The sequence below is a fragment of the Triturus cristatus genome, chromosome 6, assembly GCF_964204655.1.
Source record: "Triturus cristatus chromosome 6, aTriCri1.1, whole genome shotgun sequence".
In the NCBI taxonomy this organism is placed as follows: Eukaryota; Metazoa; Chordata; class Amphibia; order Caudata; family Salamandridae; genus Triturus; species Triturus cristatus.
Window position 1 is genome coordinate 1,055,781,300 of NC_140589.1, and position 27,799 is coordinate 1,055,809,098.

Here is a 27,799-nt window from a genome sequence, read left to right on the forward strand (position 1 = left end):
CGGGATAACTCAAACAAAGCAAAGTCCAAAGCACCGTTGTTGGTGTCTGTACGAGGCCAACAAAGGGGCAAACGGAGAAGCGAACACCCCGAGCAGAAGGAAGGAGCGAGGCTGCGGGTCGGTGGCTCTTGCTGGGGAAGCTGACCCCCGAGCCATGGGGTATTTATTATCCGCCTTTGTTCGGGAGCTGCCTGGCTGGTTTCTCTTTGGTGGCCTTTTCCTGCCAGTCACCCTTCTGTTGCTGCTGCTCATTGCCTACTTCCGGATCAAACTAATGGAGGGTGAGTAGCGTCACGTGCTCGATCAGGAGGGGTAGCAACATGTTATAGGGCCACGTGACATATAATCGATCAGTGCTCAGCGATGTCACAAGACCTGGGGAAAGGAGACTGGGGGTTAAAACTGAATGTTAGGGAGGAATAAGGTTCATGGGAGAGGGAAGAGCTGGAGGCACCGAACCTCGGGATTAAAGGTAGGATGCAGGGGTCGCGGAGGTTCGCTCAGTCAGTCTGCGCGTCGACATCTAATCACGGAATCAAGTGGAAATCAGGATTAATGGCTCGGGGACTGGCCTAAAAAATAAGGTTCTATATTGTTTTCCATGAAGTGAACCCCCACCCCCAAAGCCGTGCAGGGGATGTCAGAGGCCACCGCCCTTGTGGCCTGTACACGGAAGGGGCATTGGATCCGGGGTAAAAGCTGCGAGTGACCTGTGCCCCATTTCAAGGTGCACTCCTGCTTTACCGGGTCACTAGCACCAAAACATTCATTAGTAAAACAGTGACGCGCCACTGACTGCAATCACTCATTTTTCAAAATATAAATGAGCATTAAAGGAATTCTGCATGTTCTCGTGCAGGCGCTCCTTCTCCTATAATAAAGAAGTTACTTCTCTCTCTACCTACGTGTCCCTGTAGTTTATGTGACGGGGACACATTGCAGGAGATGGCAGTACTGCCCTTTTAAAAGTATCCTCGATCTGTAAATCAGATTTAAGCAGAAAATACACAATACGTGTTGTCACAAAAATGCCTATATTACCCTTTTAAAATCACTGGCTTTACTGACTGCGGAAACAGAGAGAAGTCAAAAACACAGGCTGAGGGCATCACACATTTAGAACGTTTATTTGAGGGAAAACCTGCAGTTTGGGCTTGTAATTCTGCCGCCTTGGGCCTCACACGAGGTATGGAAAGAGATCATACAAGGCAATGCTGAGGTCCAGCTCAGACGCGCAACACCCATTGGACTCAAAGGGCTTCAGCCCCCCCCCCCCCCCCCCGTCGTGTGTGGCAGCCCGAGATGAGACATCTTCCCGGGTACAAACACAGCCGCACCCGAGCACTTCACAGGTCTTTAAAAAGACCATTTGCATGCTAATGAGGCCTTGCTGCTGTTTCACCCCTTCTAAGAGCCCCTGCAGATCCACTCTGCCTAGATTCTGCCCCCCCCACCCCCGAAATCAGCGCCACTCTGCCTACTGTTTAAAGATTCAGCCCCCCCCCCGAAATTTTTGCTTATCCCCCCCCCCCCGAAATTTGGCTCTAGTTGCGCCTCTGGTCCAGCTTCACTAAGTTTTCATGCAAAGCAGCGCAGGGTCCAACTCTCCTGCACAGCGTTGTGCAAGGGAAGAAACACAGCGCAGAGCCATGTCTAGTAAGAATCGCCTCCAGCTGCTGCGCTGTAATCCCCTGTGCTGCTGCGCTGTAAAGGCGCCTCTGTAGGACACACAGCCAGGGACATTTTAAGGATTTTGGGGGCCCTGGGCCAAGCATATTTTGGGGGCCCCTGTTAGGAACAGTTTTGAATTCATGATCCAATTTCAGCTTTTTCATGCCCTCTTTGGCTGGGTCATTGAAAATGCACATGCGCACTCGTCCAAATTCTAATGATATTTACATGTGCATGGGCGTAGGAAGCGTGGGGGACGCGGGGATATATCCCCCCCAGATTTTGGAGTGGGGGGACACGGGGGACAAGGGTGGGGGGGACGAGGGGACAAAGGAATTTCCCCTCTCCCTTCTGTTATCGCAGGGCCATTAGCACGAGAAAGCGCTACCTAATGGCCCTGCACTTGACCTGCGTGGAGTCAGAGGCCACCCGCCCTCTGCCTTTTGTTATGCTGCAGGAAGGCTCATCCGGTCTGGGAAGGGCAGAGAACGGAGAAAAAATAAACGCTGTCTCTTTTCCTTCATAGCAAGGACCGTGTCCACTACTCCTGATCTGCCTCTGGCGGCTGCCCTCCTCTCTTTATTCCTCCATATCTTCCTGTCTCTGTCTCGCTCCTGCTTACGTGCTGATTTCAAGAGGCAGCTCTTAAGGTACTCTCTCTTGCCTCTCCTTTTCTTTATTTGTTCCCCTGTGAAATTGATCCAAAAAGGCTGAACACTTTGGCTGTAAATGTCTGACCGTTTTCTATTGAAAAGAAACACCTCGGAATGGAGAGAAAAAATAGTTAAATACCTAAATAAAGCAATACAGAGTGGACAGCAGACAGGCCAGACTGTTATTTACACCCACACACATTAGCGCCACTTTACAGAGTTTGCCAGTGAAAGCGCTACTTTCTTTTTTATCTTCTTTCCTTGAACAACATTGTTTTCCCAGGGTGGGTAAGTGCGCCATTCCTAAAGGGACTGAAATACCTGGTTGATGGGTAGAGTGGAAACGTTTAATATGATCGTTTTCAACTTTTTAATTATTTTAGCTTATAAAATGCGGCTCTGTGTTTGGGGATGTGGTCTTTTTTAAACCAAACTGCATACATTTTGAAAGGATATAAGCAATGGACATTGAAAGGGGTCCCTTCCTGGTCCTGTAGCCATGTCTTGAACTTTTCAGGCAAAATCACTTACTGATTTCTGAATAATGAGTTTAAAACCGTTAAGGTAACCATGTTTTTTTCTGATTACAGTTCACATGCTTTGCTTATTCTTGCATTCCCTATGAGTGTTTGCTTTTTCCAGGGTGTTATTCATTTTTTTTCAGGCAGCATTTTACTGTTGTCTAGTGCATAATTTGAATTTAGTCGCAGCACAATTGAGTTGTGCTGAAGGCAGTGCGAGTTTCTCTCAGTGGGGCAGTATGTTGTTCAGTGTGGGAGAGAATGTGGCACTCTGGCCAGAGCGGCTGAATTTGGAACTGGAGAACCATGTTCAGACCTTCATGACCAGTTCACCATACCACACTCCTGACAGAGCTTATTCTGATGCTACACCTTAGAAGGCCCGATAGTCCTTAGAAGCCCAGGTGTCTTAGCACCCGCAGGTGGACCTGTCCACCACAATCCATACTGCAGTTCACTTCCAGTCTTACGGGCAGGCATATGAAGAAGCACATCCTAGATCGACAGTGAATCTGTCACTGAGGTCACAAGACCCTTGAGGCCAGTCCACCTCACCCATTGGTACCTCCATTGGCCTTTTTCCAGCACTAGCAGTGCAACTTGCCAGGGGTTGGCAATGTAGGATTTGCATGCACACCAAACTTAGGGGGTGATTATAATGGCAGTGGGACCGCCACGTCACCCCGTCGGTGGCGGTCCCACCGCCATTGGTGACTGCATCACAGCCCGCAATATTACAATGGCGGGTGGTTACCTGGCGGTCGGAAAGACCAACCACCACGCACCCGACGGGCTTCTTGAGCCCGCCGGTGTGGTGGAGGGGCTTGTGGTTCCTACAATGCTGGTGGTGCCTACCATGCACCGCAGCAGGGATTACGATGTCCCTTACCCGCCAGCTTATCAATGGCGGTTCACCTGCCATGGAAATGCTGGCGAAAGGGACATTGGGGGCCCGTAGCAGGCCCCTTTACCCCTGGCCCTCAGACATGGGTCCTGGGGGGCATCTATGATGCCCCACAACATATCACTGCACCATGTGGCAGGCACCGATATATTTAACATGTTCCTTTTTTTTTTACTTTGCGGCGGATGATGCAGCCAGCAGCACCTGCTGCAATGTAAAAGATAGGCACTGCGAACACCGTAGTGGCAGTCACATTGTAATGCCTATCGTGGGGCCCCCACCTGGAAGGCCAGCGGTCCCATTCCCTGATTCGATGGCGGTGGTACTGAAGTCCGCCTGCCATCGTAGTCAGCCCCTAAGTTTGCATTTTATGAATATGATTCAGCGGGAAATAAATTGATGTTTGCAATTTAATTGACTTTGGTTGGCCTCTTATCTATGAGATTTCCCTGTTGAATGTGCCTTTACATTATACATTTTTGGTTGTATGAATTGATTGCATACTACACTCTCCTACAGGTATTAATTTGAGTGTCATTAGGAGTGTCTGGGACCAATTGTTTTCTTAGGAATTGTTTTCTTTACTAACCTTTGCAAAGGGCCCTAAACTTCACAGCAACACAAGTCACATTTATTTAAGTAATTTGGGATCTGTTTGAGCTACAAAATTGTTTTGGAGGAAATCGTTAGATTATGCAGCAGATGATGTATTATGTGGCAAATATGATACAGCCATAGTTAAGTGTAAAACATTTTTCCACTTAATTTTGCCCCAACATTGTAGTTGATCAATTTGTAAGTTCCCCAAACCCAAAAGTCGAGTTTGGGCACAATTTGCATTTTAAAAGCAGCCCTATAACACAGGGCTACTTTTAAACTGACCTCAGGCTTCAGCAGTGCACACATGCAAGCGCAGAAAGGGCTGCTGGCCTCTAAACTGCCATGCCCTATTATATTCTAGGGACTTAAAAGTGGTTCTAATCCCCCTGCCCTATTATGTACTAGGGCCTTATAGGAGAGGTCATGCCAATCATAGGGGTACCCTAACCCATAGTGCACCCTAGTGTATGTAGGTGTTTTCACTGTATTTTTAAGTGCCTCTTTCAGAATAGCACTGGCTGTTTAGGCAGAGGCCAGGGTCAGTCAGTCAGGTACCACCAGTACCAGTCAGCATAAAGTTGGGGAGTGCCAGGGCGGCTTTGCAACACTAGAGAAACACAAACTCAGAATGTAAAACATAACACCATGTTTGGGGGGTTCTCTTCAATAATCAGAATTGATTTCTATCCTAATGAACCCATTTTCCAACATTAGGATAGGGAAAGACTGGGGAAAAATCACAACGTTCTAATCTATACAGTGAAGTTTTTATGCAGCTCTTTGATGACGGTTAATAGCTCACTGTTCAATGTTAGGATTTTAACTTATAAACTTCAAATACCAAAAGAATATCACGGACAAAAGCAGTAACTCACTGACCTATTGAATTAAAACTTTCAATAGACAAGCCTTCGATCTCTCTCAAAAAAAGAACGTTAATCACCAAAGTTATCTTCACATTTTTATTGTTGCCTGAAAATTGCTGGAGACCAGGAATGCAGCAGCAGGTACTTTTCAAACCCTAATGCACTTGCAAACACGACGCCCCGACCCTAAGTCAGCGGCCTTTGTTTGCTTTGTGCATTAAGATGCAAGATTCATATATATGTTTTTTTTAAACATTTGGTCTCATTACTATATGAATGTAAATAACAATAAAGCATACATGCAAACTGTGACTACATGCCCGCTTTTCTCAATATTTCACTCCGAAAGTATGCGATTGTATTTGTTTAACGGGCGGTGATTTGTATAGGGTCACTGGAAAGTGCACAAGGTTGTCCCTGTCCCCCCCAGAATTTTAGTGTCTCCTACGCCCCTGGTGATGTGTGTTTTCAATATTGTAACGTAGCAGCTGCTCACTAATATTACTGCAAATAATCTCTGTGACACTCTCCCATTTCTCATATGTGTGGTTCTGATTTGATTTTATAACTTGTTTATGGCTGTTGCATGTCACATAAACACAACTTTTCTCTACAAAATGTCTATAATAGACACTCACATATCAATCACATGGAAAATAAAGCAAAGGAAAACGGTATTTGAAATAATCTGTGTAAGAGTTATTCAAGGTCATCAGGGCAAGACTGCAGAACAGAGCTGGGTCTGTCAGGGGGCCCCCTGAAGGTCTGGGGCCCTGGGCCAGAGCCCACTTTGCCCCTGCCTTAAAACGTCTCTGCACACAGCCTCATACAATGATCCGCAGTGGACGTGCGCCGTCTAGCATTGGATTCACACTGGAAGCATACCCTTCCTGCACACATTCCTAAGTCTAGACAAACGCACTAACGGGTATATTTACTAAGTTTTAGTGCCGCGTCATAAAAGTGACGCATATCGAGGCTAAATCTTTTTTTACTAATTTTACTTTCCAGCGTTAAGCTTGTTTAGCGCTGGAAATTCACTCGAAGGTAGCACAGAGCACTGCATAGCACTGCTGTGCTTTACTTAGCGCCAAGGGGACGAACCATGGGTGGAGGCGGCGGGCAACTAGAGCCAAATTTCGGGGGGGGCTGAAAAAGATTTCGGGGGGGGGGGCTAAGTCTTCCAGCCATATTAACGTGTAAATGGTCTTTTAAAGACCTGTGAACTTCGTGAAGTACTCAGGTGCGGCTGTAATTAGACGGACGCCAGCCCGCGAGGCTGTCTCAGCCGGGCTGACACACATGAGGGGGGGGGGGGGGGGGGGCTGAAGCCCGGTGAGCCCAATGGGTGTTGCGCGCCTGGGTGGAGCATGGGAGTTCCAATGCAACCACCCAAGGTTTCTGATGCTAAACCCTATTTACGAAACAAGCATTTGCAATGCAATAGGTCTCGCATTTACGCGAGTTTGAGCTATTGACATTGCAAATAACAATGCCTTTTATTTTTGTTTTCAAATCATAAATAAACACATTTTCATTTATAAATAATGGCAATAGCTTAAACTCGCGTAAATGCGAGACCTATTGCATTGCAGTCTTTGGAAAGAAGAGATGTCAATTTGCAGAAATGTAATAATAGAAGTTCAGGCAAACATGTGACGGAGTAGGCTGTGTTCAGAGAAATAAGGTGCACCGCGATGGAAAGTATGAAAATGTAATTGAAGGAAAAAAGGAGAGGAGACAAGCTTAGGTTTTAAGTGGTGGTGGGTTTATGCAGGGTTTTAGGAATATAGAGGAGGCTTTTTCATTTAGCATGCAATCTGAGGATGCCATACTGTAGAAAGAAACATCATTATTTGCATGGATTATAGCGCTGATTTCGATACTTTGAACAGGCACGAGATTCAGGTGAACAGTAGTCCCACTGCTGAGATACCACTAGAGCACTGCCTGAGCAAGAATAGCTGATCAGCCCAGGTCTTCACAGACCATGGAAGTGTATTGCCTCCTTCCTGTGGGAGGGAGACAGTGTGATCACTGAAGTGAGAGAAGGGGAGACAGGGCTACCTTCAGAAATGCATATGCACTTTGTTAGCAAGATAATTTCTTCCTGAACACTGTCCTTTGTTAGATCATTGGGGGAGGGGGCTGTGGTTTCTGTTCAATCTGGGGATGTTTCTTGGCCAGGCCTGTTCTTTTGTCTTTCTCTGATTGCTGTGTCAGGAGGGTTGGGGTGTAGAGATCCCACACTTCCTCCTGCCTCTGATGTGGGTACTCCTGCTTGGAGCCAGCCCTGTGCTCCCTGCTGGCTGAGGCATGACTTACACAAAGACTGTGTGTGGGCGGCTCTAAGCAGGACACTTAAAAGAGAACATTCCTAAACTGATCTGCAGCAAGATTTAACAAGAGCAGGAAAAAATGCTCCTTCAAATAAAAGTGAGGTGCGTTCATCAATATAATCGGTTTCCGCTCTGTGGTCTCTGTTCCTCACAGGTCATCTGTAGCTTTCAGAAGCTGGAATACTGCTGATAGTGAGTTAAATGGGCTCGGGGACTGCTCACCTACAGCAGCAAATCAGGGAGCAACAGGCTTTCCAAATAGGCATCAACACAGTCCAAACTGCTGCCCAGAGACTCCCATAGCGCTTGTGGATTCGAAACGAAAGGAGGGAAGGGCGGCATCGCATGTCTGGCCCACGCTGTGCATTGTAAAAAGTGGAACTACGAATTCCAGAATGCAAACTGCTTTAGACTTTAAAAAGACAGTAGCTCCAAGTGTCACTCCTGGTATACGGGCAGCTGAGCACTCGCTCAACATCTGTGCAAGGCCCTTGTAATTGTGTTACCATAACCGGTGTTGGCGGTGTATAGCGCCCAGAGAGCATTTCGCGGGATTTGTGATTGACCTGATTGCTTGAGGGTCTATGCATCAAGCAATACATTGTTTAGGTGTACTGCTTGTGTCTGTCTGTCCCTTAAGTGTTTGCGGAACAGAACGTACACTGGTCCTGCTCACTGCAAGTTCACACTCTTCTCATTCAATTGGTGGCCTCTTTGCTGAGGCAGTGAGTGGAAACGCTATTTAGAATTAATTTGTATCAGCGCAGAAATTACATGAGCTACGAGTAGTGAGACCACCCAACCATGCCCATCCGTTGCCAAGTAGACGAACACTCCCATTCTGGACTTATTAACTATCTGCCCGCCCGCTGCTTGGTCTGATAAAGAGGGTGCCTGCCTGTGCCGAGGGAAACAATAGTCACAAATGTATGTTCACACGCTTTAAAATCATTTTTAAGGAGATAAACGTTCCATTAAAGCACATCGCAGATGCTGCCTGTAGACTCGCAGGTCCCTAGGCCCCGAGGAGTGGAAGGTGAATGGTGGGGACATATCCTGCTAAGATGTGCTTTAAGTAGGCAGCTGTCTTTCAGGTACTAGTTTGGGCTTGTGCGCAAGGTTTCGGGGAGCATGGCCCTATCTGGCGGCTCAATGGACTGCCCTATAGTCAAGGCTCCACACACTCTTCATCCAGTCGCCTTTCAATAGCGGCAAGATGCCCCGTTGGAGAGAAACAGTGCTACAGATATGTCTGTTCTGGATGCACAGTGATGTTCAATAGGTACAGTTTGCAAAATTCAGAAGTTCCTTGGAGTGGAAGAGAGGCACTTAACAGGCACTCAGTGCACACCCTTCTCTTGGGATCGCATCCGGAATATGATTGATGCGGTAAAAACCATTTTATACTTTATATTCGGGGAAAACGCTATTACTTCATCAAGGAATGCGGTAATACCAGTTACAAATACTCTTATTTTATAAGAGTTTACCAGACGGTACATAACCCTGGTGTACAATCTCACGAGTTGCAAGTAACAGTGCTTGGATACCCCCGATCTGAGCGCCATAACCACACCTGTCTAAAAAAACAATTCCGGCCTTGAGAAGAGGGATATCCGACCAACCCTGGCACTTCTGCACCCCTCGACAATATGAAAAATAGATCTCACGTGCTCCCCAGTGAAAAAAAGAAGTAAATAAACCGAGCGCGGTGTCCCAAAAGCGGGCGCCGCGCTCAGTCTTAAAGTGTAAAAAAAACCAAAAAAAAACGAGCGCAGTGTCCCAGAGCGCTGCAGCCGCCATTGTCCCCATCAGTTTCCATTTAAAAAAAATAGTGCTCACTCACCAGATAAAGCTCGACGTGTAACGCCGCAAGGAAACAATCCGCTCCGGATGGGCCGTCGCAGAAGGAGACAGGGCGGTAACAAAAAAGCCTCACTTTCAATCGGAGGCCAACGTTTAACATAAATGATGATGCCGGCCAATCAAAATGATGGGCGTGGCTACAAGGCCACTACAGAAAATTTCTCGCTCACAATAAGCCTCGCATGCGCGCTCCAGCACTAGGCAAGAGGTAAAAAGGAGACACAGCTTAGTGTCAGAAAATAGCACCCACTTCAACCAGGCGCTATCATGGAGAAATGCTTTTATGTCTCCTTTCTTTTCCGACTTTGCATGTGTCCTGCACTGTACAGCACACCTGGTGGAGGGTGAGAAACTCTTTAAGGTTAGTCTAAGCATAGTATTTTGTACTAGAAAAGTATCCTTCCGGTACAAAACCGATGCTTGTAGTACATAGACACCCTTGCACTATGGTGCAAAAGTGTTTACGGCCACAAAGCAGCACGTTTTTGCACCAGTGCTAGGGAGAGGGGAGGAGAGTTCCATATTTCTGTAAATTTGAGGCTCTCCTGCTCTCTCTTTCTGACGCAGCGCAGAATTTGCTGCACTGAGTTGCATGTTTATCTAGTAAAGGTGGGCATAAATGTGTTCTGTGCACTGCAGCATACATGGAATTGGTCATTTTTTTAGACATGAATATATTTCCTTCTGCCTGCTTCAATCAGGTTTTCATTTTTAATGCAAACCCCAGTCTGGCTGAATTAGTAGTAGATCAGGGGTTGCATCAAAATAATGAATGTTTGCAATGATCCACCCTTGCACCGTCCACTTGATCTAAATCAGCGGAAAGTGTTTTTTTGCACTCAAAAAAGGTGTCCCTCCAGCCCTAAAAACCTATTGTGCTTGAAAGTAAATATCATGAACTATTTTGCTTTGCATCGCCACAGGTAATTGGTTACTCTGGATATAAGGGAATAGTATACCTGTACCGACTGGCAAAGAAAAAGCGCTTGTGATGCTCTCTACTCTTTCAAAATACTGACTTATCTGAACCAGCTGAGACTTCCAGCAGCCGTGCATGCAGAATGTGTGTAAAATACAGTGCTTTTTGATCGGATGAACTCGTTCACTGTAAATTCACCTTGACAGAATGCTTGTGCATTAATTGTATATATGTAGGTATAGCAGTTATGATCATTTTTCATGTACAGACTGGCACATTGCCAATGAAGAAAGGGGTGCATGAAGAATGTAGCTTACATATTGCACATACATACTATGAGAAGGTCTTTTTTCTGGCCAATGTATCACCTTTTAGCTTAATATTTATTCTGATCATATGTCTCTTATTCTGTATTTTAATGGATAATTCATATTTCTTCTACCAGCTTTCCTGATTTCAGACCAGTTCTAATGAGGGAGCCTTACTGGCTCTATTTCACCACAATGTGAGCAGGCATGTACCCCACAGTTGTTAAAACTAACAGTCCCAGGCACTGGCAGAAGGCCCAACCTCATTGGTGATTGGAGTATTCTGCCAGCAATGCGAATTCTTTTGTTCCTGAATACCTAAGCAAACTAGTCTTGACTACATCTCGTACCTCCTTCTTCCTCCATCATAAGCTTCATGTCCATTTATCTCCGGCAGGTTCTTTTTCATTCCTGATTTCTCCTGTTGTCCTTCTCTTTCTCCCTTTTCTGCCTTTCTCTCTCTTGCTCCGGTCCATATCAGATTATGAAAAATAATTCCCAGTCAACAAAAAAGAGTATCCGTGCCACCCACCAGCAACTACTGGCATGTTAAGCACAGCTGGTATGCGAATAGTTCTGAGGATTTTTTTTATAGCTCAAATTCAATTCTGTGGTCTGCATGATACACATTCTCTGCAGCAGGCACGTTAACCCTCTGCACTACTTTATGATGAGTCAAAACCACCACTAGACAAAACTCCAATCTCTCACCAGCAAGAACATTAACCACCAGTGTTATCTTGACATTTTTATTGTTGCCTGAAAACTGCTGTAGACACAAGGAACTCTGCAGCACGTGCTTTCAAATCCATGAGTTGACGGGCAGAGCTTGATGCAGTTGGAAATGGTGGCTCTCTGCTGAGGATCGAGGAGGAATTCGAGGCCTGAACCTTTTCCCGGATTCTCCAGCACGCCTCATCACGCTGTGACATTGGACGATCTCTCCGGATGTCTTGTTGATCCTGATGCACGCCTTTTCTCATATGGGAATGCGCCCATTGTACTGATATTCTGGTTTTATGAGTACGGCAAACGTTGAGGAGCCGGGGAACGCGGATCTGAGCATCCCAATGTGAGCATGATCACTGAATGGGAGATGTCGGAAACCGCCACTGTGCAGTGGGAGAGCCACGGGGTGGCAGCTCTGAGGTATTGTTGAATGCAACAAAGAATGTCCATGCACACGTTATGAGTAAGTACTGTGTCAATACAGAAAGTAATGGTAATGGTAAGAACAGTAGTGTAGACCAAATTACAGTAATCCAACACGATTCTTTTTCTTTGTTTAATAACACGTGTTTCGTCCGGGTGTAAGACCCACGACTTCTTCAGGGCTAAAAAAACACACAAAGATATATTGTAGACACACAAACAATAATACAGGGTGTCTAATGAAAACAAAATACATAATACATAATAAGCGTCAGACACCGTGACCGACCGCAGTCACCCAAAACAAATCGAGTTAATGTGAAAGGTCTAAGGAAAGACCCCAAGCGCAAGGAGTATGACATACAAATTTCAAAATTAGTGAAAAACAGTAGATAAATCTGCATAAAACTATATAAATAGTTACTAGTCAGTACAAAGAGGAATATGTATTAAAATATATTCATCAGGATACAACAGGTTTAAAATCGTCTCATCATTAAGTAGGCCAATACTAGAAAGTGCGAATGGTTCATAAAGAAAGACAGAAAGAAAGAACAGAGGGTGAGGAAAAACAAAAACATAGTGGTGGAAAGGTATAAAAAAGAGGGTAAATACAATCCGATCATAAAGTAGGGAAATCACAATGAATTATTGAATCTTACCATAAGGCGCAACGTGAGTATTAAATGAATCTAGACATATAAGAGAAAAGTATAGATCTTAGTAAAGCATCATTACACCCTGTAGCCTAGAAACTACAGTTAATGTAGAGTATGAAAAAACAGTTAATGTAGAGTATGAAAAAACCGGCTCACCTCTCCGCCGGTTATAATTGTTGAATGCAAATGGACCTCGATGAATCATATTGGACTCAGCAGAGTCTTGCTCCATTGAATTCCAGCAATTAAGAACACACGCTCCTCCCTGGAAACTTACGACATAAAGGAAATAGCACACTGAAGGAAGAGAACATTCATTTATCTCCTTTTTCCCTCCCAATACAGTTCTAATTAAAACACAAAGAAAAGTTTTTTTCCCCGCTTCCCCTTTTAGCTTACAGCCTGTCTCCTTAAATGCATCAGTCTCATGGGGCCTGAATAAAATCAGCTCAGTTGAAAAATATTGGAACTCTTAGGATATGTGACAATTGAGAACTCCTACCCTTAACCCTTCTCCAATATACTGATCTAAAATAAAGTGAGGAAGGATAAGGAAAGACACGGGGAGATGACAGGGGTTATAGGGGATGGACTGAGAGGAGAGAAGTGCATGTAAGGTGATTTAGAACCATCAAAGAAAGGAGAGTGAAAGACAGTGAGAATAGAGGGATATAAATGAGAGATTAAGTACAACGTCAAAAGTATACAAAGAACCACAATCTTTGAGTGACTGTTTCGTTGTGGTAGTAACCCTCTTTGGATCTTTCATCAACAGCTTTGCTGAAATGGGACTTAACACTGAACTAATCTTGCATCTTTCATCAATATGTTTGGTCCAGTTTTAACGTAGGGAAGAGGATCATTTCCATTTTCCATTTTTATTCCCATGTTAAATTTTAAGCACATTTGACATCTGTCATATAGTGAAGCCTTAATGACAGACCCAACTAACAAAGACCCTCCTTCCACCATGGCAACCTTTCAGGATATCCCACTGACAGCAATGGATACTTTACTTAAAGAACTGTTAGACATTAAGAATTTGATTGCCTCAGTAAATAATGGAGTATCTGCGAATACCCTGGAAGTACAGTCTCATAGAGGGGAAGTTGACCAATTTCAATCATACATGTAGATAATGGGTGGTTACCTCACTGAGGTTGAAACATGAATTGACAAACTTCCCGAACACAGTCAAAACATTTGGTGCCTTCTACAAAAAACAATTGACTTAGAAGATCGCAGTAAAAGGGATAATATTAAAATTATTGGTCTTCCGGAACAACTGGAAAAGGATGATAGGTTAGCAAGAAATTGTACGCTATTTCCAACTCTCATGAAACATACTTTTTCTCCAAAACTCAAATTTCTACACGTCTATTGAGTATGTTCCAAAAACTCTATTCATACTTCTCAACCTCGCCATATCCTGGCTTATTGCCTAAATCATCAACAGGCTCGACAAATCATAACGGAAGCAAAAAAACTAATTTTGGCTCTCCGCCCTCTAAGGAAAAAAGGGGAAATTAAATATGGACTTCTGGAAATGGCAACTATGATCATAACGTATCAAGGAAAAACCAAGGACTCAACTCACACTATTTGGAAACCTTCCTAAATTACCTGGATGAAAATGAATCAGAGATGGAATATAAGTCTACTTCTCCTTCAGCTGCACATAACCCAAAAAGCAATACTTATTCAGACTCAGACAAATGTGGTACATTGAAAACTGTGACTCGCAATTGGTCTCATGGTGACAAATTTAAAGCTTGAAAAGGATAGACATCAAGAGATAAATCAAGATCACCACTGAAAGCATGAACATGGACATCTTTTATATCCATATTTGTCATCCTTCTCCATGAATCACTAACACATTTTCCATATATTCTCGCCCTTTTTTTTCTCTTTTTCTTCCTTTTCTCCATTTTCACCTCCCCTTACATCACACATTTGAATGTTATTTTACGCACATCCCTTTTTCTTATTGTTTATTGTGAAATGGTTTACATGTATACTGTTTGGAACAATTTCTTCTGAACAAGCACACTTTACAACTCAGTTTATATATGGGGCATTGTTAATTGGCCTTCAGAAAGCTGATGATATCTCTTAACACTACACCACGTCATCTTATACGCACCTTCCCAGTTAAAAGTTTGTATATTGTTGTCCAAACATTTGCTGTTGGACACATAACTAATTATCAGTAGAATAGCTGTAATTTCTATTATCGTCAGATCATTTATTCTACTAAGTCCCTATTAGTCAATCATCTTGGAATTGGAATCTATTGTCTTACATCAATAATATACTCTGCATTATTCATAAACTCTTTTTGTACACATTTGTAATTCCACACTAACGTCTACTTTTAAAATATTAATCTAACCTATGCAGTCAATTTACACAAGATTGTTAAAAATTACCTCACTGAATGTACATGGTCTGACACACTTTCTCAAAAGGAAAGTGTTGGAAACCGGGCAACCGGGTTAGCAGTCACCAGGTTCCCAGCACAATGGTAGCTTGGCTCGAGCGGTCGGGGGTCAGGCACCGTGTTAAGCGTACGTCACACCCGCACAATAACCATGCGTTCATCCGTTCCAAAAATGACACTACACCGTAAAAATTATGAAAGAAAGTAGTTTGTCTTTATCTTATTTTCTCTTAGTTGCAGGTTTCAAAACACACATACAATACCATAAGACTTTTCTTGAAAATAGCAGGTCAAATAAATAATACCAATAAATAGGATCAGGTCATAAATAACCACGGAATAAATATAGGTGCAATAAATACAGATGGCAAATAAATACAGTCAGGAATAAATACAGTGCAAGACAATAAATAAAGCACCCTCAATAACTTAAATAACACAATCAATGACAATTACAGTTCAAATCACTTTTCACGAGGTAGTTTGGTTTCACTTTGCCCAAGTACAGATTGTGGTCATTTGGATGACATGGGGGGTGTCCCACCTAGATTGGTCAAGGCTGGGCCTGAACTGAGGTAGAATAAGGGTAACCTAAGGATCTGGCTCTCCCAAAATACACAACCCCTCACAGAGGTCACTGCACCAGTCTCAGTTCACCCCTGGCACTCCCAAGCTGGTTCTAACACCCCTCTAGCCCCTAGAATGGTCTTTTAGGGCTCCACGGGGCCTCAGACGCCCCCTCTACCACTTACTGCCCTTTTCACGATGATCGGCTCCGCTCGGCGCCGGGTCGACGTCGCTGGACGGCTCCGGTTCGATGTCGCTGGGCGGCCTCGGTTCGGTGTCGCTGGGCGGCTTCGGATCGAGGTCGCTGGGCTGTTCCGGATCGATGTCGCTGGGCGGCCTCGGCTCGATGTCGCTGGGCTGCTCCGGCTTGATGTCGCTGGGCTGCTCCGGCTCAATGTCGCCTTCCGGCGTCGCAGGGTCACGGCCTCCCCACTTCCGGGTGTCTCCGGAGTGCGACCTCCACTCCCGACCTCCGGCGCGCTTCACCTCAGATTCCGGCGTCTCCGGAGTGCGATCTCCACTCCCGACCTCCGGCGCGCTTCACCTCGATCTCCGGTGACTCCGGAGTGCGATCTCCACTCCCGACCTCCGGCGCGCTTCACCTCGACCTCAGGTGACTCCTTACTCGACCTCCGGTGCCTCTCCACGACCTCCGTCGGCGCCCTCACTCGACCTCTGACGGCTCCGGGTACGACGTCTGCTTTCTGTCAGCGCCGCTTCTCCACCTCAGGCCTCAGGTCTCCAGGCTTTTCGACGTCAGGACTCCAGGAGGACACCGCTAAACAGGTCAGGAGCTTGCTGGTCTTCTTCTTTAAGGCCTCTTCACAATATGTAGGTCCTTAAGATGGTTTTTCTGGTCTTGGTCCCACACAGGGCTCTAGGCTGGGCTTGGTCAGTAGGGACTAGCATCAAGGTTGGGTTTCTGGACCCCACTCCAAGCACTGGTTTCCACCCCTGCTGCCTTACTCCGACCTCCTTCTGAACTGGTCCTCTCTCCTCTCTAGTCAGATGCCAACTGCCACTCTGAGATGGCCTCCCAACATTCTAAACTGCCTCCCACTGTCACAGGGTTCTAGAATGTTCTGGAAACCTCCAGTGAGTTCTGGTGATGTCACAGGTGACAATAGGTGGCCACCATTTTGTGTCTCAGGCCCTCAGACAGAAGTTCCAGGGGTAGGGAAAATGGCTCCCTGACCCTGCATCAACACTAAAAAGTCTGGTGGTTCCCAAAAAGGAAAAATTATAACAGGGTTTGAGGCAAAAGTGGGACAAAATAAATAATGATGAGGAGGGACCACCCAAAGGGCTGACAGGTCTAACAGAAAGAAATACTTTTATTGGTGAAAGCAAACCAGATATTACAAAATTGCAAGAAACCCACCTCACCTCACAGGAAAGCAAAATGTTAAATCGAGATTTGGTTGACCATATCGTAAATGCAAGTATTACTTCCGAGAAGACTGTTAATTAATGCACACTTCAAAGGAAATGTGGTTTTGCCATTCTGTTTAATAAACACTTGCCCTATAAAATTTTACAAACGTGGGAAGGAAAAGAGGAACATTATAGCTTTGCTAAACTCCAAGTTCGTAACACTATTTTAACTGTATGATCAATATGTGCTCCTATGGGCTTTAAAATTACCTTTCTATCCGAGCTAAGCAGATTACTGGCATCCTTTCGGTCATCACGAGTATTAATAGAGGGAGATTGTAACATCACCATTGATACATTTATTGACAGATTAGGCAAACCTGACATCCATCAAAATAAAGATAAACATATGCTTTTGGATTTAATTAGCAATCATTCATTGCAGGAATGCTGGAGACTGTCACACCCAAATGAGAGAGACTATACCTTTACTTCATGCTCTCACTCAATATGTACAAGAATCAATTACCTTTTGGTCTCCTCTTCTGCTCTGAAATTGGTAACGCACGCAAACATAATTCCCTGTAGTATATCGGATCATGATCTTATTGCTATCTGCATAGATTTAGGGCTCTCCCAATCCCCGAAATCCCCTTGGAGGCTCAATCTCTGCCCATATAAGAATCACCAAGAAAAGCACCAATTATGTCTGTGCATGTGGAACAGTTCCTAATGGATAACGAACATTCAGTCTCCAATCACAAACACTTTGGGGTGCTGTAAAAGCAGCACTGAGAGGCTTGTTAATGAGGGACACAGCACTTAATAAAAAACAAGCAAAAACTGTAGGAATTAATCTCGAAATGGAATTTTTAACTCTTATAACCACCTATTCTCAAACACAATCCCCAGACATATTAAAGAAATTGATATCTGCAAAAATTGCCCTTAATAATCTTTACACATCTAATACAGAGACATGTTTATTTTGTATTCAATAACGACACTACAAATGTGTGGAAAAGGCTGGGAGACTTCTAGCTTGCCAATTATGTCAACAATAATCATCTAGAGTGGTTCCTCCTATTAGATACTCTAAAGGTGAACTACTCACACATCCCGCAGAGATTCTATGCCAAGTTCAGAGTTATTACGAAACACTCTACACATCCATAAACTGCTTAGATCAATCAGAAGATGCTTTCTTTTTCAAACTCAATATTCCTAAATGAACAGAGGGACAGAAGGAGGACCTAGAAGGAGAAATCATAAGGGTTGAGATAATAAAGGCAATTGACTGTTTGGCCACTGGTAAGGCCACTGTGGCAGATGAGTTTCTTACTGAATTTTTTAGGATCACCAAAAATTACACTGTCCCGATCTTAAAATCTGTCTTCAATAAGGCACTACATTTGGTACATCTACCGACTGATTAGTTAAGGGTCTGTATTACTGTTATCCTTAAACAAGGTAAAGATTCTTTAAAATGTTCTAGTTATAGACCAATTTAATTAACTCACATGTCAGAATTCTAGCCAAAGTTTTGGCCAATCACCTTAGCTCGGTTATTACCTCTTCAATACATTAATTTCAAGTTGTGTTTGTCCCAGGTTGATCCTCTACTAACCATCTTCGTACTGTTTCACATCTACTATGGCAGCTGTGAAACAATAAAGAAGAGAAAGTCAGTCTCTCTTTAGATGCGGAAAAAGCATTTGATAGGGTAGAATGGGGCTATTTATTCTGCACTATAGAGAGATTTGAGTTTGGTAAAGATTTTATCACCCTAACTAGTGGCATGTAAAATTCACCCATGGTGACCGGTACCTGTGGTGGATTCATGTCCCCGTATTTCAACATCTAACGTGGTACCAGGCAAGGTTGCCCGCTCTCACCATTTTTGTTCCCGTTAGATTTAGAACCAATAGCTATAGCCATACGGTCTAACGCTGATATCAAGGGCATTGACACTACTGCTGGGGAAATCAAAGCCTTTTACTATGTAGATGATATTGTTTGGACTCTCTCACATCCAAAATGATTTGCAACCTCTTTAATTTCTCAATTAAATATATTCTCAAATTTCTCTGATTATAAAATTAATTAGACTAAATGCAAAGCCCTATTGATAACTCCCACTACCACAATAGCGTCTAATAACTGACTTATTTATAAATGGCTACACTTGAAACTAAAATACCTAGGGATATACCTTAATAGTGGTCTGAAGGATATGATTAAAGATCATTTAAATCCTATAGTTGAACAGATGAAAAGAGATTTTCAATGATGGACACTTCTGAATTAACCACTCTGGGACACAGTACAGATTATAAAAATGAATACGATTCCTAAATTCAACTATATTTTTTTAATGATTCCACTTTCTAGAACAAGATCTTTTTTCAAAACAATGACATCTACTATATCCTGTTTCATATGGGGCGGTGATAAATCTAATTTAAGTGGTCCTCAACAAAAGGGTGCTTATGTCTTTCTCAGCTAGAAAATTATTTATTGCACAAGAACTAGCTCACTCTATGTATATGTTACCCACCCATAGGAATACTCCACTTTGGGTTCATCTTGAACAGTCCCTACTCCACTCCAAACGGAACTGGAAATTTAATATACTAAACATTTACTGTTTACAAACTGTATTACCTCTATCATTTACTTCTCAAAGCTAGCTTGGCAGAAGGCATATAGGCTTACGAAATCTCATATTCTTCTACATTCCCATGCCCCACTATGGATTAATGCAGATATGACATACAAAGGGATTGAATTCAATTGGACTATTTGGGCTAATCATAAAATACACAGTATTGCTGATGTGTTCACACAACAACATTCTTTAAAATCATTCACATGTTCAAAACAAGAATTCAACTTCCCCTCATTACAACTTAATAAATATTCACAATTTTCATCTGTCCTTGCTGTAAGCATGACAAAAACTCATGATATTATATCACAATCCCCAATTGCACTGTATATTCACACCTAAAAATCTTAAAGGGTACTGTCTCCGGTCTTTATGCCAATCTAATTAATTTTTCCTTGTCTGCAGAAACTTCTAATAACTTAACGCTGTAGTAGTCCTTACGTTTAAACACAGAGTTTAGAGACAAAGACTGGGATACTTCATTGGAAAACTATAATAACGGGTTCAGAGATTCTCATCTTGAATATAATTACTTCAAAATACTACACCAGTGGCATTGGTCCCTGGCCAAGATATACTCAGACAAACTTGGCCACAATTTCTTTAGTTAGAGATGTAGTGCATCAGATTGTGGCATCATTCATATATTGTGGGATTGCCCAAACATTCGCATGTTTTGGGTTCAGATTGATGATTACTTCAAGGAACACTCTTCTATTAATCTTTCTTTCAAAAAGAGTTTATCATTTTTACACCACACTTCAGAATTACCCCCATGACCATTCATATCTTTAAATGGCTTTCCACTGCTCTCAGGTTAGCCAAAGGTAATATATTACATTTCTGGAACATCAGTATTATTTCAATGATTCATTTGTGGCTTGAAAATATGTATGAAGTGGCTACATTTGATAAAATGATTTATAAATTAAAAGATAATTGACAACATTTTGATCATATGTGGGGCCCTTTTCTAGCTTCCTGGCAATCCAGACTTTTATTATTGTTAGATTTATACCTATTAAACCTCTTCAGTGCTCATGATGGAATGATTCTGTCATGAGCACAAGTGCTTGTGTGCTCATGACAGAACCATTCCGTCATGAGCCCACTTGCACAAAATCTATCTGCAGTAAACAGTAGATTGATTTTCTTTTTTTCTTTTTTACCTTGAGAGGTGCGGAAGAGCTTCCCAAACCTCCTGAAGCATATTTTTGGTTTTCGTTGTAATGATGATCGCGCGCATAGCTCACTGAAGTCATTACACCGAAAACAAAACTGAAACTTAGTTTCAGTTTCACTGTTTCGGTGCTCGTGGGGCTTCCCTGTGTAGGGATCCCAGCTTACACTAGGCACCAGGGAGGGGGGAGCAGCACCTTAGGTAAGGGCCTTAACTCCCCCATTAAATTATGACATCATCAGTCATTCTGCCCCCCCCCCCCACCCGGGGCGCAGAAAGCACCCTAGACATGAGCGATCCTTTTTTTATAGGCATGGGGTGGGGGCTGTCCAGAATGGGCATGCCAATGCCCCCACCCTTTCCCCCCAAAATGACACAGCCTTTCTGCTCCCCCAGGAGGCAGATGTGGGGAGAACATCGTTCCCCTTGGTCTCCTGAGTAAAATGATACCTCACTAGTGTGGCTGTCCAATACAGAATCGTCTTAATATTTTTTCTTTAAATGCAGTGCCTACATTTCGCTCATGCTATACCCTTAAGCCTCTATGTTTTTGGCCCTTCCCAGTCACAGGCCCTTGGCCCACCCACACAAGTGAGGTTTCATTTTACTCAGGAGAACAAGGGAAATGCTGGGTGATAGGACATTTGTGCCGGCATGGTGATCCCACACAAAAATGTGTGGAAAAAGTGATTTTTTTTTCAGCAAAATTTGAAGTTTGCAGGGATTCTGGGTAGGGAACCGTTGGGGGATCCATGCAAACCATACCTCCCTGGCCTAGTTTCCAAAGATGTCTTGGTTTGGTAGGTTTCCCTAGATGTTCGCCGAGCCCGGGTCAAAAACCAAGGTTACTCCCCCTTGCAAAACCAGGATGTTTTGTGATAGGTAATTTTGATGTCTCCACAATACATTTTGGGCCCCTGCCTGTCACAGGTATTTGGCCCACCCACACAAGTGAGGTGCCAGTTTTATTGGGAGACTTTTGGGAATGCAGGGGAGGTGGGGTTTTGTGGATCCACACAGATTCCAGAACTTTCCATCTCAGAAATGTGAGTAAAATGTGTTTTATTTACACAGTTTGAGGTTTGCAAGGGGTTCTGGGTAACAGAACCTGGTGAGAGCCACACAAGTCGCTCCCACCTGTATTCCACTGGGTGTCTAGCTCTTAAAAATGTATAGGTTTGCTATATTTTCCTAGGTGCCGGCAGAGCTAGGGTTCCAAATCCACAGCTAGGCACTTTGCAAAAAAAGGGTCAGTTTTCACTGTAAAAATGTGATTTGTCCACGTTGTGTTTTGGCCCGTTTCCTGTGGCGGACACTAGGCCTACCCACACAAGTGAGGTACCATTTTTGGGGAATGAGGGGCTGGTGGAATTTTGTGGATCCACGCCGATTCAAGAACTTTGCATCACAGAAATGTGAGGAAAATGTATTTTTCTTTACAAAGTTTGAGGTTTGCAAGGGATTCCGGGTAACAGAACCTGGTGAGAGCCACACAAGTCACACAATCCTGGATTTCCCTGGGTGTCTTGTGTTAAAAAATGTATAGATTCACTAGGTTTCCCTTGGTGCAAGCAGAGCTAGATTTCAAAATCCACAGCTAGGCACTTTGCAAAAAAAAGGGTCTGTTTTCGCTGCGTTTTGTCCATTTCCTGTCGCGGGCACTAGGCCTACCCACACAAGTGTGGTACCATTTTTATCGGGAGACCTAGGGGACACATAATTGTAGAGCAACTGTTATTACCTATTGACTTTCTATGCATTTCTGCCTTCCAAATGTAAGACAAAGTGCAAAAAATAGATCACTTTGAAAAATGTCCTACAATTCACATGCTAGTATGGGTACCCACAATTTAGGAGATGTTCAAATAGATACTGCTTGTAAACTCTATATTTTACTCCCATTTTGGAAATACATAGGTGTCCTTGATCAATTTTTCACTCTTTATATTTTACCAAATGAATTGCTATATACCCGGTACACAATAAAAAACCATTGCAAGACGCAGGTCAGTTACAGGCACTGAGTTTCTCGGTTTCTTAGTTAACCTACAAGTCCTATATATCCCCGACAACCAGAAGGGTCCAGCAGAAGTAGTGGTATATTGCTTTAAAACAATTGTCATACTTAGAAGAAGTTACAAGTGAAAACATTGGCACAAACGGCAGTTTTTTTCAACGAATATTACATTTTCCTTATTTTCAACTGTTAGTTTCTATACCAAAACTTGAAGGATCCACACAAATGACCCCTTGCTAAATTCAGAATTTTGACCACTTTTTAGAACTGTATAGCTGTCCAAGATCCATTATTGTTTTCACACCCCTTTCTACCACTAACTAGAGGGAGGTTGGAAGCACCAAAAGTAGCAAAATTAGGCTATGCCCCAGTAAAATGCCAAAACTCTGTAAAAAAAAATTGGTTTTATGACAAAAGTCTTCATTTCCCTGAAAGATGGGAAGATGGTGATTTCAGCACCACAACCCTTTGTTGATACCGTTTGCAGGGAAAAAAACAGATGTTCTTCTGCAGCACCTTTTCCCCGTTTTCCCCCCAAGAACAAAGTTTAGCTGTATTTTGGCTAATTTCCGGGTCCCCTCCAGGCCAATCCACAAACCCTGAGTACCTTTAAAATCCCCATGAAGTTGGAAGAAAAGGACGCAAATTTGGCGTGGATACCTTATGTGGACAAAAATGTTATGAGGGCCTAAGCACAAACTACCCCAAATAGCAAAAAAAAGGCTTAGCAAGGGGCGGAGGCCTGGCAGAGAAAGGGTTAAAGTATATATTGCTGAGAGGTTCTATCAATTATTTATGTGAATGTGTCACTTTAAAAAAAATCTTTTGTTACTTTCCTGTTACTCTTTGCTAATACAACTGAGGCATGGAGCATATGAGTGCCATTTAACCCACTTGTCTATCCTTATTAATACTCCACCTATGAAAAGACTTGTTTAAACATGTAAAATAAAATATTTATTGTATTTTCCATAAATCTGTTTGCATAATACAAAAAGAGAAAGCCAAAAGCATTGGTAACTTATTATGATGACACAGAGTGTAGCTATCATATATATGCAGATGCACAGTGTGAAAGACATACTAGCATTGATGCATGTTGAGAGAGCCTAGGACTCACAATTAGTGAGGCGTCAAGATGGCTCACACCTCCATTTCTCCCTAAGCCATGGTAGTAAACAGCATGTTCCTCTCTCTGGATCTGCATACATGGTTCATGCTGTGCTGTTGATTAATTTATCCAGAGAAGGGGCAGAAGCAGTACAATTGGGTCAGTACAATCACAGTAAGAAAGTCTTACAGGTATAGGTACAAATATTTTCCCATGTAAAGTGATTGCAAAAAGGAATCACTGAAGGAGTAAGCATTGCGTTCCCCAGTGAGGCTTTCTATAGAACTGTAGTCCGTATGTCTGTTGCACTCTATGAGTGTCAATGTGTGTTCATTGCAACATTTAACCCAATATACCTTATTATTGGACCACATTTATTCTCACTAACATCCTTTGTATAGCATCAAAGCAGATGCTCAGAGCACACTATGCTATTCATCACCCTTGTTGAGTTAGGGAAGGACCAGATGCCTTTTGAGAAGTAAAGCCTTGAGTGTGGAAGGAGGCCCTCCCCTCCCTAGTCATTGGTAATAAATAGCCTATTCCACTCAGCGCATGTGCATATACGGTTTATGCCATCTTCATGTGTACTCAGTTTAAAACAGGCATCCAATCAAAAAAACAGGATGCAAGAGGTTTTACATTTGTGAAGGAAGGTAACATATTAGCAAAGTTGTTTCCTTTTTGGTAATATGCAGTCTCTGAGGCAGTAAACAGTATTTGTGCGAATGTGTGTCTATTTGTACAGTTGTCCTAAATAATGTGTTCTTGAGCCACCTATAATTTCACTTTTGTGGTATAAACGTGATTATGTATAGGATAACATAAAAAACGTAAGTGACAATAAACATATGCTTTCCATTCGCTAGCTAATGCCGACCTGGCCAACATTTATGACACCCGGGATGAAGTTATGGATTGCTGCTTCCACAGACCAAGACGATGGAGGAGAACAGGATTCACCAGTTGAATAGTAAACATAAAAAATTGCCGTATACTGGGAGCAAAGCAATTCCCTGGACCTCTAAACAGGGACCACAAAAAACTGCAAGACAAAATCATGCAATAGATGTTACTTAGCTGAGGGCCATAGCTATCAGCAGCATGTATAGTGGCACTGTGGCTCATGGGTGCCCTCCGCACCCCAACTATGCTGTCTTTCACTCCTTAACCTGAGGGCAAGCGGAGTCCATTTTCCATTCGGGCCCATAGCATCCTTACTACGCCACCGATATAGCTGGAATCAGAAGCCACAGGACAGCCATTGTTTATAAAATCTTCCTGGAGAGTTTGCTTGTTCCTCATGATCATGGACTACTGTTGAAGTTTTTTTCGTTCACAATATGTTTCCACTCGTAGTGCTTTAATGAAGTTTGCTGAGCTGGTATAGGTTTTAGACCCATAAAGATTATGAAATAACCGTACATTGTAAAAATGTGCACAAAAGCACAGGACGATGAGTTGTACAAATACGGTATCCTTTGAACTCCTAATTATTCCCAGGTTTTTGGACAGTATAGGTCACATGCTCAATAAAAATGGTGGTTAGTCTATACGTATATATTTTATGTATGGAACATTCATTGAACATGTTATGCATGAAATATCCTATGAAAGTATGCACATATATGAAATGCCTATCTTTAACCAGATTGCAATGACAACAGCAATAAATAGCTTGCTAGACATGGCACATAAGTATTAAGAAAACTCCATATCTGTATGCAAAACCAGTTCTTTGTAATGTCCCAATGTTACTGTAAACATGTTTGGGATAACTGATAAGGATAATAAAATAATCCATATTAACAAGTCACGTAGACTTTTTTCAATTTCTGCATTGGCAAGACTTCATAAAACATTTTTTATCTCCAGGATGTATCAATACATGTGAATAAGATTGATAGAGGTCAATAATTCAAAAAGGAAATCTGCAGCAATCCCATCCACAATCCCCCTGTTTAGTCTTCAGTATTCTGTTTCCCTCACTGCCCTATCAGAATTTAGGGATGCATTTTCAACATTTTCCAGCGAGAAAGTGCAGCAAGCAAACATTCTGGACTGCGCATGTAGGAGAGTAGGATCTGCACTTATGTTGCCCCCACTTTTTTTTCCTGATGTATACACTGGTTTCTGGCTATAGTCAGGCTGGGTCCCTACTAATCAGGGCCCCAGTCTCTCTGTTCTCTCTAAACGACTTGGTGTGCATATTATATGCACTAGTGATTGGATACTGTGGTACCTTATGAGCCCCTAGTATGTGGTACCTTAGGTACCTAGGGCATAGGCACTTGACAGACCTACCAGGGGCTGCAGCATGTATTATGCCACCCCTGGGAAGCAGACTCAATCTGACACCACAGGCCTGCTACTGCAGCCTGGGTGAGGTAGTGTTAGTACTCCTCACTGAGGTATAGGTTTCTATATCTCACAATACACACACATATAAACCTATCAGCCACCCCTATGGCAGGCCCTATCAATCCTGAGGGCAGGGTGCTTGGTTTACAATGTGAGGGGGTGCCTCTGCATGAGCAGGGCCCCTCTGCAGCTCACAGAATCTATTCTCTGTGGCGGTTTGTGGATGCGGTTAAACCATATACTCTTAAGTGCATTATAATGCTAACTTTGGAATGACTGCATCAAAACATGTCGTGTTTGGTGTCAAACAACTTGGAATCATACCCCCACATCAGTCCATGATGTGGGAGCATTGTCCCACCCTTCTAGAGGGGACAACATGTGTCTACTGTGGTAACACGGTAGAAATCTGAAAGAGCCCTGGCATCACAAAATGGATGCCACCAGCACAGACACTGGGCTGCCCTCCTGCTGCTGACTGAAACTCGTAGTGGAGGAGGCCCAACAATAGGCATCCTGTCACAGGGAGGTGTCACCACCTTCCAGACAGGATTTAGTGTATTGGAGCTGGGTGGGTGCACTTCTAGAGTGCTTTGAAGTCCTGCACTGGGGAGCAGTAAGCTCCTCTGTGCATATCCCAGCTCAAACCGGTTCAGTGGCTACCTGTCCCTGCTCTGGCGCGAAACTGGACAAAGAGAAGTGGGTGTAACCATCCCCTACCCTGACCCTCCCAGAGGAGTGGTCCTAGAGCTAGTCCCTCCCCTATCTTCAGTATAAGATAGCAAACCTTGCCATTGCAAAGTAGATAACCCTGGACGACGCTCTACAAATAAGATTCCTGGCCCTTCGACATTCCACTACCTTTGGAAGATAGAAGAATCTCCCTTGGAGTCAAGGAGTGACTCCCCTGCTTCGCAGGCACCAGAAACTCTAATCATCAGTCGCAAACTTTCCCGCTCCCGCCGGAGTCCGAAGTCCCTGCAGCCCCAGAAGTAGATTTCCTGACTTCGCAACAGCCATTGTGAGTCCCCAGCAGAGCTGAGGTGGGTGGATCCCACGAGTGACGAGGAACAACAATATCCGGGTACCATGCACTATTGTCAAGTGCAACCCCTTCATGACGTTCTAAGAACTTGTGCTTTGGACCACTTGTGGCCCAAGCCTCCAGCAGGCTTTGCAGTGAAAATCAGAGGCCTACCCCATCCCGAGTGACCGTGGGCTCCTGTAAAGCATTTCCTTCAGAGGCATCTTTGCGATCCCGTGCCCGTTGGCTTGTGGGTCCCCTGAAGACTTTCTTATCAACTCAAAGGGATCCCCTGTTGCTCCAGGCCTGCCCTCACTCACCTTCACTGGGTGAGTCCCTCAGACTTTGCTGGTCTGCACCATCGACTTTCTTCACTCTACACAAGACTTGCTGTTGCCAAGGCTTGTTGGCTCCAATCTGGTTGCTGATACCGCAGTCAGCTCCATACATTGTAGGACACTCTGAATCCAGCTGCTGGTCATCATCAATCCTTCCTGGATCTCGTGAGCGAAGAGTCAAAACACTGTTGATCACCTGTAATCACCCGACATCCGTGGGCATCCATCTTCCAGGCCCCAGGTCACTGGCAAGTGACT

The 27,799-nt window shown here is 43.6% G+C and overlaps 1 protein-coding gene across 1 annotated transcript; it reads left to right on the plus strand.

Annotated features, from left to right (window-relative positions):
* Positions 1-25,631, plus strand: SMLR1 (small leucine rich protein 1). The gene is made up of 2 exons (XM_085611876.1): positions 1-281; positions 24,688-25,631. Exons 1-2 carry the CDS (start codon positions 155-157, stop codon positions 24,786-24,788), a joined length of 228 nt encoding a protein of 75 aa, XP_085468002.1. The 5' UTR covers positions 1-154; the 3' UTR covers positions 24,789-25,631.
* Positions 25,632-27,799: the final 2,168 nt, after the last annotated feature.